Source organism: Phaethon aethereus, assembly GCF_964289735.1.
Source record: "Phaethon aethereus genome assembly, chromosome: 10".
Classification (NCBI taxonomy): Eukaryota; Metazoa; Chordata; class Aves; order Phaethontiformes; family Phaethontidae; genus Phaethon; species Phaethon aethereus.
The window spans coordinates 14,847,524-14,865,107 of NC_138586.1; the positions used below are offsets into that span (position 1 = coordinate 14,847,524).

General features: G+C 44.7%; 1 protein-coding gene across 1 annotated transcript; it reads left to right on the forward strand.

The window, feature by feature from the left end:
• Positions 1-568: 568 nt before the first annotated feature.
• SLC6A14 (solute carrier family 6 member 14) lies at positions 569-15,347 on the forward strand (the record flags this gene model as incomplete). The annotated part of the gene is made up of 14 exons (XM_082004101.1): positions 569-616; positions 1,366-1,534; positions 3,315-3,446; positions 5,001-5,162; positions 7,256-7,391; positions 8,122-8,254; positions 10,084-10,224; positions 11,353-11,581; positions 11,666-11,791; positions 11,883-12,001; positions 13,182-13,281; positions 13,516-13,625; positions 14,423-14,590; positions 15,198-15,347. The coding sequence occupies 14 exons, from the start codon at positions 569-571 to the stop codon at positions 15,345-15,347; spliced, it is 1,923 nt and encodes a 640-aa protein (XP_081860227.1).
• Positions 15,348-17,584: the final 2,237 nt, after the last annotated feature.

The window sequence follows — 17,584 nt, forward strand, 5'->3', positions numbered from 1 at the left end:
GGGTGAGGTAGTTGGGCAGTGGGGTCGGCTCTTTGGGCAGGCCTGTGGTGCTCGGGAGGGGTCAGCGTGTGATGGGGCCTTGGCAGCCCTGGAGGTAGAAGACAAGGGGGTGGGTGAGGGTACTGGCAGAGGGGGAAGAAGGGCAAGGAGTGGGGCCATGTTAGAGGCGGGAGGCGGGCAGGCAGGGGTGTGCGGACGGCTGCAGAGCCCGGGCCGAAGGAGCGGGCCCAGGCTGTGCGTGGCGGGGGAAGCGGGTCGGCGTGGGGAGGGCAGGGGGTGTTTAGGAGGGGAAGTGGGCAGGAGGCCGGGCAGGGTTAGGCGGGCGGGTGTTCCCAAGGAAGTGGGCGCGGGGCTGGCGGAGGGTCAGCGGGCGCGGGGCTGGGGCGGGCGGCGGGGGGTGCCCCGGGGCGGGAGGTGCTCCATCGCCGGCGGCCCCGCCCGGGCCGCGGGGCAGCCCAGGGGCCGCGGTTCCCGGCAGGGCGGCGGGGGGCGGGCGGGAGGCGGCTCCGATAAAGGGCCGGGCGCCGGCCGGCGCGGGCAGAGCGGAGCGGCTCCGGCAGCGGCGGCCATGGGGATGCTCAGCCTGCCGGGCTTCCTCTCCTGCGGGAAGAAGAAGGTGGGGCGGCCGGGGGGTGGCTGGTCGGGGGCAGCCGGAGAGAGGAGTGGAGTAGGGGGGTGCCAAGGGGACACCTGAGCAGGTGTGGAAGAACTCAGGCAGGTGTGGGTGCATCTGAGCAGGTAGGGTATGGAGGTGCATGGGCAGGCATAGGGGCACACGGGCAAGTGGGGTGCAGGTACCTGGGCCGCTATGGGAGCGCTGGGCCACTGAGGTATGGTGCACCTGGCCAGGTATGAAATAATCCGGGCAGGTGAGATCCAGACAGGTATGGGAATATGGGGGCACGGGGGTAGGTGAAGAGGGATGAGCTGGGATGAGTGGCTGGGCAGGTATGGGGGCACCTGGGCAGGTGTGGAAGGCACCTGGACAGGTGGTTTTAAAGTGGGCATACAGGTATGTGCTGGCATGAACATCTGAACAGGTATGGGGGCACGTGGGCATGTGCAGGGGCAGAGTAGGAGAGTCCCCTGGAGGTGCAGCCCCCGGGAGCTGACGGCACAGGGGACTAAGGTAGGAGCAGGGCAAAACTGGACTGAAGATTGTTTGGGCTCTCAGGTGGGAGCCTCTCTAATGAGTCCATGCTGTCCTGCCAGGGATCAGCTGGACTGGCAGCCCACCTGGCTCTGCCCACCCTAGCTGCCCTGCTCAGTGATGCCAAGGTGCTGCTCTGGACAGAGAAATGAGGATATGACGGCCCCGCTTCCCTATGGGTTGATCCTGAGCCTTCCCTCTTCTTCTCTTCGAAGGACTTCAGTTTGTCAAATGAAAAAGATGCTCACGCCAGTGACAGCGATGAGAACTCAGAGCGTGGCAACTGGTCAAACAAAGGCGACTACCTGCTCTCCATGGTGGGCTACGCTGTGGGCCTGGGCAACGTCTGGCGGTTTCCCTATCTCACCTACCAGAATGGCGGAGGTACCTGTATTGAATGGCAGTGTTGGGTGGGCACACCTTGCTACCCTCAAGAGAGAGAGGAGGGCCAGCTCCAAGGGCCAGTCCTGAGGTTGGGCACATTTTGTTAAAACTGGGCATAAGCATTACCTTGGGAAGTGGGATAGTGCCTGCTGATGGGAATGGGAAGAGGAGTAAGAGGCTTTTTGGGTACCAGCTGAGGAGGGAAATAGTATTTAGTTTTAATTGCAAACTTCCACCTGAGAATTATAGAACTCTTCTGATTTACTCATGTCCAACATTGCTGCTTTTTGTCAACATGCCAATTTTCTCTACTTACCTAAATAGCTGTTCTCCCTCCCCCGTGCTTACCTCCCTGATATGTTTATAGAGAGCAACTGAATCCCCCCTCAACCTTTGTTTTGCCAGGCAAACAAGCTAAGCTGGAATAGTTATCCAAGGTCAATAATTATCCCCATCAGATACTTGGGAAGTGTGAGGCAGAGAGAGCCTCTACCTGCTTGCACAATGAACTAGTGGCAAAGCCAAATGGAGGCATTGGCTTCCCTGCCTGCTATTCCAGAGCTTTGTCCACTTGCCAGGCAACCACTGGTAATTAAAAGGAGCATAAACACCAAGTAACTGCAGAGGACTTACTTGTATCTACTTATTTGCTCTGCCTGACAGTAGTTGGAAGTCAAACTCTGGACTGTAAATGCAGCACAGCCCATACAGCTGCGCATGGAACACAAGGTGGCATTCTTGGTACAGAAGTTTTATTTGAGTGGGTTTGGCTGGGTTGTGTTACCTACAGTTTTGTTGAAGAAATTATGAAAACAAAACAAGTTGTGACATCCACCCTTCTACTAGCTGTTTTTTCTTATCTATCTGCTGCAGCAGAAAGCTTTGCATTTAACGCATATCTGTGCTGCTGCTTGTATCCTGCTCTGTGCCCCTTGCTCATGATTGATAAAGACAACTGTTACATCCTTGTTTCGAAACACAGGAATAATCCAGTTAATTCTGTGGGACTATTTACTTCCTTAAATTACAGCAGGTATTTGCCCTTCCTTGCAGAACTGGGTCCTTGATTGCTTTAAGGTCACTGAGAGTGAAGAGGACAGATTTCTGCAGGGATATTGGGTCATGTTTATGAAACTTGTGCTCTCACTTTCCCTGTCTTCTGTGCATACACAAAGAAGTGCCAGTCCCTTTCACAGAACAGGGCTGTCATTGATATCAGGTTAATGTGCACTTTAAAATGGACTCAAACAAGAGCCACGCTGAGATGCTGTTTGACATAGGAGTCAACCAACCATAGAAAATAACTTTCATGCTTTGACGTCCAGTAGCTACTTGAACAGGGCAGTTGCAAATCACAGCTAAGTACATGAAGGAATGGTTCTGTTCCTTTTTAAATTAAAAGCTGGAAGATAAACTAGAAAGCAGACAAAGCCGATGGTGTCTACAGCTGGGCAATGTTTGTGCTTGTATGAGAGCAGTATGTCTTCAATGGTTTTTGTAAAATAGTTTTAGTTTTTTAAGAGGAGCCATCCCATGTAAATCACCAGTTCTCCTGGCAATATGTCTCTTCATCACGCCTACTGTTTAGTCTTACAGAAAACTGGATTTACAAACAGATCTCTCTATTCTGCAAAACGCAAAAAGCCCCACAGTGGGATATTTGAGGCGAGGGAAAAAGGAGAGTATAAAATGTGATAGAACTGTGGTGAATACTGAAAGATTCACTGTTTTCTCTGTGTGTGTGTTTGTGTTTGGTTTTTTTTTCCCTCTCTCCCTTCAGGTGCTTTTCTAATCCCGTACACCATGATGTTGGCGTTAGCAGGCTTGCCCTTATTTTTCATGGAGTGTTCCCTTGGGCAGTTTGCCAGTCTAGGGCCAATTTCTGTCTGGAGAATCTTACCATTGTTTCAAGGTTTGTATTGTTATGTTTCCTTAGATCTTTTTTATTCTAGTAATGAACAGATATGAGTTAATGATTTCTTCACAAAGTTACTAATTCTGAGAAGCTGATTTCCGTGTAGAGAATATTCCCAATGTTACAAGGTCAGTATTATGTTCCCAGATAGATCTTTCTTATTATTCAATTAATAAACAGATGTGGATTAAAGATTTCCCCAAAAAGGTTGTCAATTATGAGAGATTTTATCAATGATTCACCTGGTGTTATGCAGCACACCACCCTAACTGCAGCTGTCCAGGCAGAAGGAAATTGCCCTGTTTGCTGTGTTAGGGAAAACCTCAGTTAAACACCTGGAACTGTGTGTAACACATCGAAAATAATATTTAGAAGTTAACTTTATTGCTATTTCTTTACACTTTATGTCTTATGTAGCTTGCAAGGCAGTTTCATGTTGGATGGGCTAATTCTGTATTTGACTGCCAGCATTGGCACAGGCACGTGGGTCTGATTGCTTTATGCAATGCTGCACACATATTCATCCAACTCACTGCCTTGGGAGTCATCTGCTGGTGTGATAAAATAGGTTAGACTCTGGCTTTGTAAGGTAAGGTGCCTCTTGTGATAAAAGAAATAGTTGCACTCTGTAGTGGTAACTTGCCTGTCCCTGTGAGGGTTTGAATTTCTCAAGGAGATTTATGTGTTTGGCAACAACTAACCATGTGCTTTACTCACTCCTGTACATCCAGGTCCTGTACCAATGGGTATAAAAGACAATGCAATTGCTCTTGTTTGTCCTCTTTATCTACCAGAGGAATTAATGTAGGAACAAGGAAGTTTGTTTCTGATGCAATAAGAATTTCACTTGCCACCTTCTACAGAAAGAAAAGGAATTACATGCTGGCTGGTTGCTGGAACACTTACTCTTTTTGCCAGTCTCCATTCTGCAGCACAACCAACCTTTCATGAGAGCAGTGTATTTAACTTTAACACAAAAGTCAGTAGACACAGCAGATCTTCTATGTGTCTGTAAAGATATAAACTTAAATATAGTCTCTAAGATGATTGGGACAGTTTGGCAGACTTTTCCAAACTCACAGAACAAAGTTCATCTTAACAAAGGAGGCCAACTGTATCATTGGCACAGATTTACTGTTCTGTGTTGCTTCTTATTCATTGGCAAAACTATTCATTACAACGGGATCTTTAAAATGGCTTGGTCAGTGTAGTTTTTGTATAATTTCTTTTATTTTACTGAGCAATCAAAACTTCCCACTGAACAGGGAGAGAACAAAATCTTAGCGATTAGTCCAATTTTTCTGTGGTCCTGATTCAAACGCTGTGTCAGAATCACATTTGAGATGGTCAGTTTGGATCACAGCCCTCATTTCATGGCTTTACCCTGCCCTTGTTTTGTTGCTGTTAAAAATTATTTAAAAAACACACAAAAAGCAACTTCAACTTCTTCCCAAGCACCTTTTAAAAGTCAAGTGAAGGCCATTCTTTTTTTTTTTTTTTTTTCAACCCAAGTTTGGGGTAGTTAAGACATTTTGTCTTTCTCTTTCCTAGGAGTGGGCATCACAATGGTCATCATCTCAACATTTGTGGCGATCTACTACAACGTTATCATTGCTTACGCACTCTACTACTTATTTGCCTCATTTCAAAAAGTGCTGCCATGGTCAGATTGCTTTTCCTGGGCAGATGAGTTCTGCAGCAAAACACGATTAGGTACCGTACTTAACAGATAGAGCTTAATATTACTGTTTTGGATAATTGTACTTTGTTCTGTTTTCTGGGAGAAATTACAGGAGCAAGGCAGCTACCTGTGGCTGGAAAAGTCCTTCCTGAGCACACGTCTCAGAGCACACAGGTGTGATGCTTGTCTGCTTCCCTGTCACCAGTTCTGTGTGCTTGGGAAATCTAGAGAGAGCTGGGCTTAAACCTCCTGTTGGATACTTTTTATTCTCTATTAAAATCTAAGATTTATTCTGGTAGATACATTCCCTGGAAATACTACATTCCCATTCCATCAGGTTTCATGGCAAAGCAAGTATCTTGCTTACCTGAAGCGAGAGTATTGCTGTAGCTTTTATCGGAGGTTCTTTCATAGAATCATAGAACAGTTTGGGTTGGAAGGGACCTTTAAAGGTCATCTGGTCCAACCCCCCTGCAATGAGCAGGGACATCTTCAACTAGATCAGGTTGCTCAGAGCCCCATCCAACCTGACCTGGAGTGTTGCCAGGGATGGGGCATCTCCCACCTCTCTGGGCAACTTGTGCCAGTGTCTCACCACCCTCATTGGGAAAAATTTCTTCCTTATATCTAGCCTAAATCTACCCTCTTTTAGTTTAAAATCATTACCCCTTGTCTTATTGCAACAGGCCCTGCTAAAAAGTCTGTCCCTGTCTTTTTTATAAGCCCCCTTTAAGTGCTGAAAGGCTGCAATAAGGTCTCCCCAGAGCCTTTTCTTCTCTGGGCTGAACTCTGGAGAGTTCAATTCTCTCAGTCTTTTTTCCTAGGAGAGGTGTTCCATCCCTCAGATCCTTTTTGTGGCCTCCTCTGACCCCGCTCCAACAGTCTTTGCTGTGCTGAGGGCTCCAGAGCTGGACGCAGCACTGCAGGGGCGTCTCCCCCAAGCGGAGTAGAGGGACAGAATCCCCTCCCTTGACCTGCTGGCCACACTGCTTTGGATGCAGCCCAGGATACAGTTGGCCTCCTGGGCTGTGAGCGCAGATTGTCGGCTCATGTCCAGCTTTTCATCCACGAGTACCCCCAAGTCCTTCTCAGTAGGGCTGCTTTTTCATTACCCCTTGCCTCCCCACTGGCTATGGTAATCCTGAGCACCAGTGAGGCACTGGTTTCACACTTTATTAACTGTTTAGAACATATCTCCACGCTATTGTTCTTGATGTTTGGCAGCTCATGTATGGTCAAACAATTGTTATCTCACCAGTTTCCGTATCAGACCAGTTTAAGGCAAAGGTGAAGGTGGTGAGATAATTAGTAGCTAGTAGGTGGAAATGTGTTGCCATCTAACCTCTGAAATTATTAAAATAACAGGGACAGGATCACGATGGATTACATTACTTAAAGTGTTAATGTAATTGTCACGCCCTTAACCAGGTATCTGAAAATCTCTTCTAAAATTCATACGTTTTATAAAATGAAGTTGAGATGCTTTATTTAACAAAAAGATACTTGCTTATGGGCTAAACAAAAAGTATTTTAGCTCTAAATTTGTAAATGCTGGAGGAATAAAATAGCCACTCTGTCTCCTCCCTGAAGAAGCTGTCCTGAAATAGGCTTCAACAAGACTTTTTCAGTAAATGCTGATATAATGTTCTTTATTTACTCTATGTTCTGGCAAAAAAAAAAACAACAAAAAACAAACAAAAAAACAACCTAAAAAAAACCAAACAGTGCCCACCCCCCAGGAAAATGTTTAAAGAGCTCTAGTAAGCCCTCTGCCATAATAAGATGAAGTTGCTAGAGGATGATCTGTGTGTAACCTTGGCTTGGGACAAAGGTTTTCATAGAGTAACCAAGACTACAATCTTAACTGTCCTTGCTTCTGGTTTTTGCAAGTATTCTTGACGATAAGTGAAAGGTGGAGCTGTGCACACCAAATTCTTGGTGTTTTGATTTACAGTCAAAGTAACAGAGTCACAAGTCATAGTTCAGATTTGTTTCTAAATATTGTTAGTAATTCAGGCAAACTGAAGCTGTAACTTTTTAGAAAACATATTTGCTGTAATAGTCTGATTGTTATAACAGTGACCACTGTGTTAACAATCCCTTTCTCTTGCTTGCTTGCTTTCAGTAAGTGACTGCAACACAACCTTAGATGGAGAAATCATTCATGCAAACTACTCGTTCATCACAAGCAACAATCTCACATGTATCAATGGCACCATGAACTACAAACCAGTGCAATTTCCCAGTGAGCAATACTGGAAGTAAGTAAATATTTTAAAGAAATTGCTAAAAATGCATTTATTATGCACTGTGGTTTTGAATGTATCTTCTATTTTTGTCTTTTGGTTCAGAAAGAACCTAGTCAAGGGGGGTGGGCATGCAAATCTGTGCAGAGGGGACCTAAAATTTGATTGATGCATCTGGGCCCTTAAAAAAAATTTAGAAATATAGAGAAGCAGATGAGTCAACTTGTAGCAAACTGAAAAGTGCTCCAGCTTAAAGAAGTCCTCTTCTCTGGAGTCCTGGTAGGAACTACTTAGCATCTTTATGTATGGCATGTACTTTTTTCAAGAGTTACTGTGCAAAATGTATTCATCTTACTCTGAATCTGTGCCCGTTGTGAAATTGCCATTTCTTTAGCCACATGGTTTCAATTTGCCTCATGTTCCTTGGGTTCCTGGGAACTGATTCTTCATATGGGCTCTTCCCTTGCCATCAGAATTTCATGATTAACACTAAAGAGCTGAGGTAGGCCTGATGGGAGATGTATGGAGAGCTGAGGGCTGGTAGACATTAAAAAGAGGAGCAAAATGCAGTTAAACATTTTTTTTTCAATGCCAATCATGCATTTCTAACTGCATGCTCATGGAAGGGGCTTCAGTGTCTTGCAATACCTGCAGAAACCAGTTCACTTTCCTCCAAGAAGTGGCTGAAGATGAGGAGTGTGTGCTGCTGTCGCCGCCTTTTCATTGCAGCATTTTGTGCTTTCAGTAAAGTGGCTCTTCAGCGCTCGAGTGGGCTGGACGAGACCGGTAACATCGTGTGGTACCTGGCTCTCTGCCTCCTCCTGTCCTGGATGATTGTTGGAGCTGCTTTATTTAAAGGAATAAAATCTTCTGGAAAGGTAAGTTAGAAAGAGCAGCTAGCAGACTTTTGGCCTGATCCTGCCCTTCCAATGTCAGTTGGACCCAGACAAGGACAAGTTTAGGACAAGGCAGGATGCAGTCCTAAGCCACTACCCTCTGCCGGACTCAGCGTTAGACTTTATTTCTGCTCTTTGGCTTCATAACTGTTACATAAAATAGGAGTAACGTGCTGATTATGTAGCAATTATTTAACACATGGGTCTCTTAGCTCCACCAGGGCTGCCATGTATTTGAGGATCTTGCTGTCATGCAGGTGATTCCAGCTGAGTTCTGGCAGTCACCGGCCTGTTATGATGGACATGTGCATGTGACTGCACATGCACACACACACCCCGGGAACACCCGGTAATTATTTGCACCTCCAGACTAGTTGAGATGTTTAGACAATACAGGTCAACTCCTGTGAACAAATGTACATGTGCAGGTCCCTGCCAGATTGTGAAATGTTGTTGGTACTCAAGATTTCAAGCTGCTTTTACGGACCAGGTCCATAGGTCCTTGTTCTCTAGCTCTGCTGAGCTCCCATTTCCACATGCTGGAGCACAGCTGCCTGGAGTATTCTTTGGGCTAGGTCAGCTCCTCTCCAGACTTCAGGGAGGCCGAATTTCATTCTTTCCTGCCTGAGGCCCTTTTTCTGGATTCATTCCTTCCTCCCCATACTCCTTTCTACCTCCACGTTGCTTCTTTGTCGCTTATTTCTTCAATGTCTGTTGCCTTCATTCTTTCTCTCACCCTTTCTGCACTGATTGTTGTTTTGGTGTTGTTTTTTTTTCTTTCAATTCCTTCTGTTGTTGTGCCTTTCCATGGTTCCTTGCTGCCTGTCTTCCCTTTCTCAGTCTGATGTCTCCTCCTATTCTGCTTTCTGTTTGAAGCTTTCTGCCCTGCATCTCGGCACTTCAGGGCGGAGTATCTGTGCTTTCCCAGCCACAGTTGTTCTGCTGCATGGCTCCTTTTAAACTCACATTCTTTGGGTTCCTGGCAATTGGCTCTTCCTGTTGTCACATCTCTTCTGGCACGAAGGTAAGCCTCTTTGAGGAGTAAGGTAAGACTCAGAAGAATCTAGCTGGGCAGGAACAAGGCAAAGATGAAGAGCGGAGAGAATTGACTATTCTGGGCAAATATGAAGGAGGTCTTGAAACAGCAGACTCACCATATGATGGTGCAATGCTATGCCTTGTTGTAACTAGTTCTGGGTCAATTATCCGTCTGCGTAACACTGAAACTAAGACTCAAGAAACAAGAGTTGTGTTGAATGTAACCTGCATGATAATAACACTGCTTAGCCCTGATTCTGGCCTGGATCCCATCATGCTAGAAATTGTATAGACAACAAAAAAGATCTGTGTCTGAGAGAACCTGAAAGTCCTTGTTCCCTGTAAAGAAAGCTTCCAGCATGGCTTACCCCTGCCTGCCCAGTCTCAACAGAAGATACTTCCACCTAATTTTGATTGGCTTTCAATTCACGTTTGCTAGAAGCATGGCCTAGCAAGAGACCTCTGGGGTAGTTGAGTCCAGGCCTTGCTACAGCAGTAAATCATGTCAGAAAACGCAATTCTGAAACTGGTCAAGTGCTATCTGAAAAGTGGATGTGTGGCTTGGGACTTCTGCTTTGGCTGGAATGCAGCTCCAGAACCGGCTAAGCCAGATGGTTTAGTGCTTGGAGTGTGTTCACCTCCAGTCTTGCTTCCCTGGTCACCTGTTTTTCATTTGTACCAGCAGACCTTACCTAAAACATGGCCATTCCTCCTGCATGGAAGTCTGTGCAACCCCTCGCTTCTAATGTGTCTCCCTGCCCTTCTTTCTGCAGGTTGTCTACTTTACTGCGCTCTTCCCGTATGTAATCCTGCTCATCTTGCTGGTGCGAGGTGCCACCCTGGAAGGTGCTCTGGATGGCATTGAATACTACATTGGGAGACAGTCCAATATCACCAAGCTGATGGAGGCAGAGGTGAGAGGTGGTGTCAGCCCCAGAAGCATGACACCCTTCTGTGGTTCTATGGGCTTGTCACTTACAGAGCAACTTTTTTTATCCAGTCAGGTGCTTCTTCATGTCCTGCACCGCATTTTATATGTGCGGCTAGGTTCTGTTTTTTTGGCAACCCTCAGCTCTGTTGGAAGTCCAAGCCCCTATTCTAGGTAATCTCAATCTAAAAAAGAGCCACCCTCTGCCCCCTCCCTGCTGCACCAGACAGTGACGACAGCAGTGGTATTGCCTCTCAGCAGCTCTCGGGGGTCATGCTGGAGTTTCATCCTAGCAAGGCCTGCTAGGAAAAAGTTCTTGCTGTGGGATCAAGGGTTGCTCTCACATGTGTCCCGCTTGCTTGGTTGCTGATAATTTCAAGGGACTTTATCAGAAGGTTGGAGGGACCTCTGAGTTTGGAATTCACACTGTGCCTTGCCCAGGAAATTAGCTTGGGAAATCAGGTGGACCAGGAAGGGGACCTTGTGGAAAGGAAGCCTGGAGTTTTTTGTTCTGGCTTATGCCACCATTAGTTCAGTTTTACCAAAAGCAAACATTAAGTGCGATATTTATTTGTGGTATTTTATGTGAGCATTTGGGTTGCAGCAGAGGCAGAAGCAGTTTGTCTGGGTCGTGGTGTGAGGAACACAAGTGGGAGAGCACATGGAAGTTCTCACTCCTGCAACTGAGTCCTGGTTTTCCTTATCCATCGGCACAGTGACGAGTCATATCTTGACAACCCATATATGTGAATGAATTGAATCTCTTCTTCAGGGCTAGCCCAATAAGACTTAAACATTTGGCAACATACTTGGGATGTGACCTTCCTGAGCTCATAGTTAGTGCTTGTTAGTGCTGATATTGTTAGTGCTTGAGACTGCAAGGTCACCAGCATGCTATATCCCACCTACTCTAAAAGTCAGATGAAGTTGTATTAGGTATTCAGGCTAAATGAAAAAAAAAGAAAAACAAAAAACAAACAAAAAACCCCAACACATAACCCAAAAAACCCCCAACCAAACAAAAAACCCTGGAGCTTCCATAGAGGGCAGACTTAAATGGTTATGATACATACTGTAAGTAATACAGTAATTCCTATGTTCTTATTCCTGGTAGGTTTGGAAAGATGCAGCCACCCAGATATTCTACTCCCTGTCTGTGGCATGGGGCGGGCTTGTTGCTTTGTCTTCATACAATAAGTTCCACAACAACTGCTACTCGGATGCTATTTTAGTTTGTGTAACCAACTGCGTCACCAGTGTATTTGCTGGGTTTGCGATATTCTCCATCTTGGGACACATGGCATTCGTGTCAGAGAGACCCGTCTCAGAGGTCGTGGACTCAGGTAGACTGATCATTGCGCTGTCGATACTGGGACTTGCTTTGACCAAGGCACGACAATAACCTCCTTCCTTCCACTACTTTCTAGGATTTGATCTGGCATTTGTAGCCTACCCAGAGGCTCTCTCCAAGTTACCAGTTTCTCCTCTGTGGTCCTTCTTGTTTTTCTTCATGCTTCTGCTCTTGGGCCTTGACTCTCAGTTTGCCACCATAGGTGAGTGGGGTTTTAAGTAACTCACGGCTTTTCAAATGACCATTACCTTTCTTAATTGTGCTGCTTAAAACCCACACTTCTTCCTTTGCAGAAACACTTACAACCACCATACAAGATATATATCCTGAAGTGATGAAAAAATTAAGAATGCCTATAACTCTGGGTGTATGCATATTGCTCTTCTTTCTTGGTCTTATCTGTGTTACTCAGGTAAGACACTAAATTTGTTTTTTGGCTGTGGGTTTAGTTATGCTGTAAGTGAGGAACTCAAGTCAAAATATCCTTTCAACTGTTCCTGTGTGCATGGATTGATCTGAGAGACACTTGAATTCTGCCAGTGTGCCTGGACATGCAAATAAATTCCCACAGGAAAGCTTGGAGAACCTAAGGTTTTCTGTGATTAGTGAGCTGAGATGTGCTTTTAAATAGAAAGCCTGTACAGAGCCAGTGAACCATCAACCTGATTTATTACTCCTCAGTTCAGGAGATTATTTGTGTAATCTCAAGCATACACATACAGTGTGTGTGCAGCACTGTGGGTACTGCTAATAGATGCTGATGGATCTTTTTGTTCAGAACTGACTACCAAGCAGGACAGGATTTGAGATATAGCCTATTCATGACATAAAAACCTATTAGCTCACAAGCATGGGTAGACTGTAAGGTTACTTCTCCAGTATGTATGTGTGTGTGTGCATATATATACATACACATATATAAAAGGAATTTTAAGTATACTGTGTAAAATTTTGAGGCAATTGCTTTCAAGGATATAAAGGTTCATTGCAATTACTCTCTCTAGAAATGCAAATTTATATATGCAATTAGACTGAAAATGTGAAGAAGATAATTGTGGTGAATTGACAGTTTTATGGTCAAGCAAAGCACGTAAGTTATGAAACATGATGACAGGGAAGCTTGCAAAGGACTTAATACGCGAGAGTGTGAAATGGCTTAAAGCTTGTTTCCTGCTCTGTGATCCTGCTATTGCATGCTGGTGTTTAACCCATTTGGAAAACTTGTGCATGTAGGAGTACACAAGCCTACTAGAACTGATAACTGGTATAGCTGTTGCTGTAGCTCAGTATTAAAACTTCAGCACCAGCTTTAACACTGTTCCAAAGTTCCAAATTTAAATCTTGCTCTTAGCTGTTTATATATAATCTGCATATATCTTGTTATTAGATCTACAGTGTTTGTAAGATGTGCTTTTCAACCTGATATAGCAATATTTAAATAATATTCACAAATGTGCACTCAGCCTGGGAATCTAAAAAACTCAGGCTGGTGATTTAGTTAAACTGGCTTGAACAATGCAACTCATTTTATTTGCATCAAGATGTTACTGGGACTGGGTACACTTTTTACCTCTTTACTGTTTGTTTTACAGGCAGGAATTTACTGGGTTAACCTAATAGATCACTTTTGTGCTGGATGGGGAATCCTTATTGCAGCTGTCCTGGAGATAATAGGCATTGTCTACATTTACGGTAAATTACTTGCACTGAAAATTCGTGATTTGACTATGCAATCCCAGACACAGTGTATATTAAACATTATCGCAATAAGGCATTTATGACTTAACTGGCTGAAAAGCGGTAATGGTTACCATAGAACTGGAGAAACTGTCCTTGACCATTGCTTGTCTCCTGTCCCTTTTGAGTAACCACGCCCGCAAGGGAGGCACCTGCTTTACAATGCACCCTACAATTGTCTTTCAACAGGAGGAAACAGGTTTGTTGAAGACATTGAAATGATGATTGGAAAGAAGAGCTGTTTGTTCTGGCTGTGGTGGAGAATGTGCTGGTTTTTCATTACTCCTGTGCTGTTAATGGTGAGTGTAGGTGACTGGATTGTGTTAGTGTGACAGAAGTTAGTAACTGGATATCAAAGAGGTTTCCACGTGAAGATTCAGGGCTGAATGCCCAGGCCCTATGCATAAACACTGGGTACGGCTGTGCCAGTAAAGCAAACTACGTGCTATCTGTGCTTTCCGATACATACTGCTCCTCCTTGGGTCCTCTCCAGGAGAGGCTGGACCTTCAGATCAGTTGCTAGTGAGCTGGGTCTACACTCCAAGGAGTAACACAGAGCAACCAGATTGCCCATTTTAGCAGCTGGATTATCTTCATTTCAGACTGAGAAAATGTTTTTAAAACCTAGATTTTTCCCCTTTGAGGGAAATTTTTTTAATGTCCTGTCATGTGTCTCAGTTTTTTGTTACTGCTGTAGTTCTAATTGTGAGTTTAGATGGTTGGATTGTGTTACTATGAGAGAATTTATTAAGATCCCAAATCCAGGAGCAGTGGCAAGTCACTCTGGCCAGCACATTGCCTTTAACCTATCCAGACTACAGTTTAGAAAATGCAACGTATGTATTCTCCAACATCAGATCTCAACAGAATCCAGAGATGAAGTTCTGTTTAAACATAGATGTACTTAAAGCATTAGGGTGCATATCAGTGTTGTCTTTCAGTCCTGTCTTCAGTTTTACTGCTTGGCCATGACTGAACACCAAATCCTGCACAACCATTCTCACTCTCAGAAAGCTAACCCTTTTTAACTGACTTGGAAATACAATGAAAGTTCAAGTTAGCTAGAAATCTGCTTTACTCTCTTGATCTTTTATAGGCAATTTTGGTCTGGTCTTTGGTCACGTTTTCAACTCCCACTTATGGCTCAGTGTTATATCCAGCCTGGGGAACTGCTGTTGGCTGGTGCATGATTATCTTCTGTGTCATCTGGATCCCTGTTGTTGCTATTCTAAAAATAGTTAAAGCTGAAGGAAACCTTTGTCAGGTAAGGGCACAAGAAATCTGCCATAGCCTCAAATCTTGCTTTCCTTGGCATTATCAGGAGTGCCTGTGCTTTCTTCTCAAATACATGTTTGGTACTTTGAGGTGTTTGTTAATTGGATTTTTAGACCAAATCGCACCTCTGGTGCATCAAAGGCAAATTTACTGTGTTCTGATAAGAAGATAGTGTCTAATTCTCTGGGAGTGCACCCATACATTCAAGAGTGATTATTTTCAAGGTTTCTGTTGGTGCTCCAGCTGCTTTAAATTCTCTGAAGAATTCCTATCACTTTCTATCCCCGTATCACTTTCTGGAGTTCTGACTCCCATCCCTCACAGAAACAAGCAAGTGCAAGATCTGAGGTATGCTCTCCTTGCCAAGCTTTGACTAAGTCTTGTTGGTCACAGCTTTGCCTGATAGTTTGACTTCAGTGTCCAGAATCCACTGAACCCAAAGACATTTGGAATGATTTTAAAGAAAAGAACTTTGGTGATTTGTTTGCCATTTGTTGAGTTGCAGGCCAGATCTAGAGTTACAGCTTTACTGAACTTTAAAACCAGCCCATACTAAGGTAAGACACCACATGTCTCTTGTTTTTTTTGCTTTCCAGCGCGTTGTAAGCTGCTGCAGGCCCACTGCAAACTGGGGTCCCTACCTGGAATGTCACCGAGGAGAAAGATACAGCCATGTTGTAGATCCCAAAAAGGAAAAGGAACATGAGATTCCTACTGTGTCTGGCTTTGTATACACTCAACAATGAGATGGCCATTTGGGTGACAGATTTTTAACATATGTGTGTTTTTTTCGTCTAGCTCTTAGAAAGTGACAATGCAAAACAAGAACAAAAAGCAAATCAATCCTCTGCCCTTCAAAACCCAGCCCCCCAATGAAGCGAGCCATATTATTTATTTTTAGTGCTGTATGTTTGGGGAAGAACAGGTAAATTAGACACCAAGATCTCCCCAGATATTTAGGTTGAGAGGGCAGGAAAATGCATTGCAGTCTTCCCAGGCTGATGGACTGGGCATGCTTAACCCCATCCAACCAGTATGCAGCTGGACTGCAGATACGGGTGTGGAAGAGAATAAATACACATTCTGGTGCTCCCCAGCTACAGGAAATTTGAGCCAAAAGGTGCTGTTCTTGCATGTCCTGACATGCTCCAGGCAGTTTACTACCTTCTGTTGTGCTTTGCCATCCACAGTGGTGTGCAGTTGGCAGAGAGGTGAATCGATATGCTGCTGCTTGGCACTGTAGCTCAGGGAACAGGAATATTTTTTCTCTGTCTAAGCCTTGCTCAGTGCTGTGAGGCTGCTCAGGATTTGATGTTGCCTATAGTGTGTGTGTCTTGCCTGTGCATCTAAGTACTGAGTGGCAAAAAAATGCCATCACAGGAAATAAGGCCTTAACAAGGTGAAAAGCAGGCTTCTTTCTAATTCTCATTATTCCCCTTGGGATCCTCAAAGAGCCATCTTTTATGTCGTGCCTGATGCTCAGCATTTATCTGTCTTTAATTAAAAAATCCTGTGTTTCCATATTCTGTCATTAAGCTCTGTGGAATGGAATCATAACCATGGATTTCTGCTGCTCTCCTACACTCACCAAGGCTTTACCTATCAGTTTGGGGTCTGCATCTTTCACTCAGGCTCGGGTTTTCCCTTCTAGAGGAAACCCAAAGTGCTTTTTAAAGATTCAAACAGTGTTATTAGTGTTGTGGCAGAGCCAAAAGAAGCAGAACTTTACTCCAAGTGAAGGTTACAACGGCCTTGTAGTGCTATTACTCCAAAATTTGCCAAAATCATGAGATTGTGTTCCCAAATGCATTACAAACTTCCTGACTTTTCAACAGACATATGCTTCTAACTAGGCAAGAGAGGGTTAGGTTAAGAGAACTTGACTTCAATCATAATACAAGTGAATTCCTGATAAAGGAAGAAAAGACGTCTGGATTGAATGCATACATTTTGTGTGCTGAGGAACGTATCTCTTTACTGTGATAATGGTTCCTTGAGAACAACACAGCAGGGTTTCTAGCTGTCACTTCCTCTCAGGGCTTTGTCACTCTTTCTGGACATGAAGAAGTGTGGATAGTGGCTTGTTGCCCAAGCTGTACACCTTGATGTTATGTTTTATACTGGTCTTTTTGTGACAAATCAACGCTTTATGGCAAATAAAATGTGATTTTCTGTTTTTAATGGTTTTGGAGCTGGAAAATGAGATTTCAGCCTTTTGTATGGAGTTGGGGGGAGGCAGGTGGTGGGAAGATCCTAAGCCTTTGGGAGATTGAACTGGAAAGATTCAACCTCCAGGACTTCTTTTCTTATAGAAGTTAGGATCTAGTGCAATAACTGTGTTTTGGAGTGGGCTTGGAAAATACAGAAAGTAATTGAGTGGGAATTTATAAAAAGGACTGTGGGATTAGAGCCTGTAAGACAAGCTGGTGAAGAGGACCCCTTTCCTGCACTCCAGCTGCTCTAGGGTCATGGTCTAGCCATGACCCAGCAGAAAACAGAACTGTTGCTGGCCCTGATGTGTGGAGAGGCTGGAAGCAGGAGGGAGGCTGAGCCGCAAAGCTGCGGTGCTGACCACCCAGTGCACTGTCCATTGGAGCTGCCCAGTGGGCAGCAGTTCCTACCTGGGAAGGGACAGGCTGTGGGAAGGAGAGGGAATTTAGTCAAGCAATGAGTGAGAGCACTCCAAGAGGTGGTGGGGAAACAGGCTGGCCAAAGCAACTTCAGAAAGCATCCAGGAAAGTTTTGGCAAAAGAGATGCTGAAGCCTAGTACCAGCTGTCCATCCACTGCCCTGCAGGAACCCCCTGCTGCTGCACACAGGCCTCCTTTGAGGCTTCTTCTGCTCTGGACTTGTTTTATGGGCTTCTAGAAGTTCTTTTCATGATCTTGCATCATCTAAGCCCCCCTGAAAAGTGACAGAAGACAACTTCTCAAGGGCTGGGGATCCAGTTTAGTGCTTTCTCCTTCCTCCAACATAAGAAACC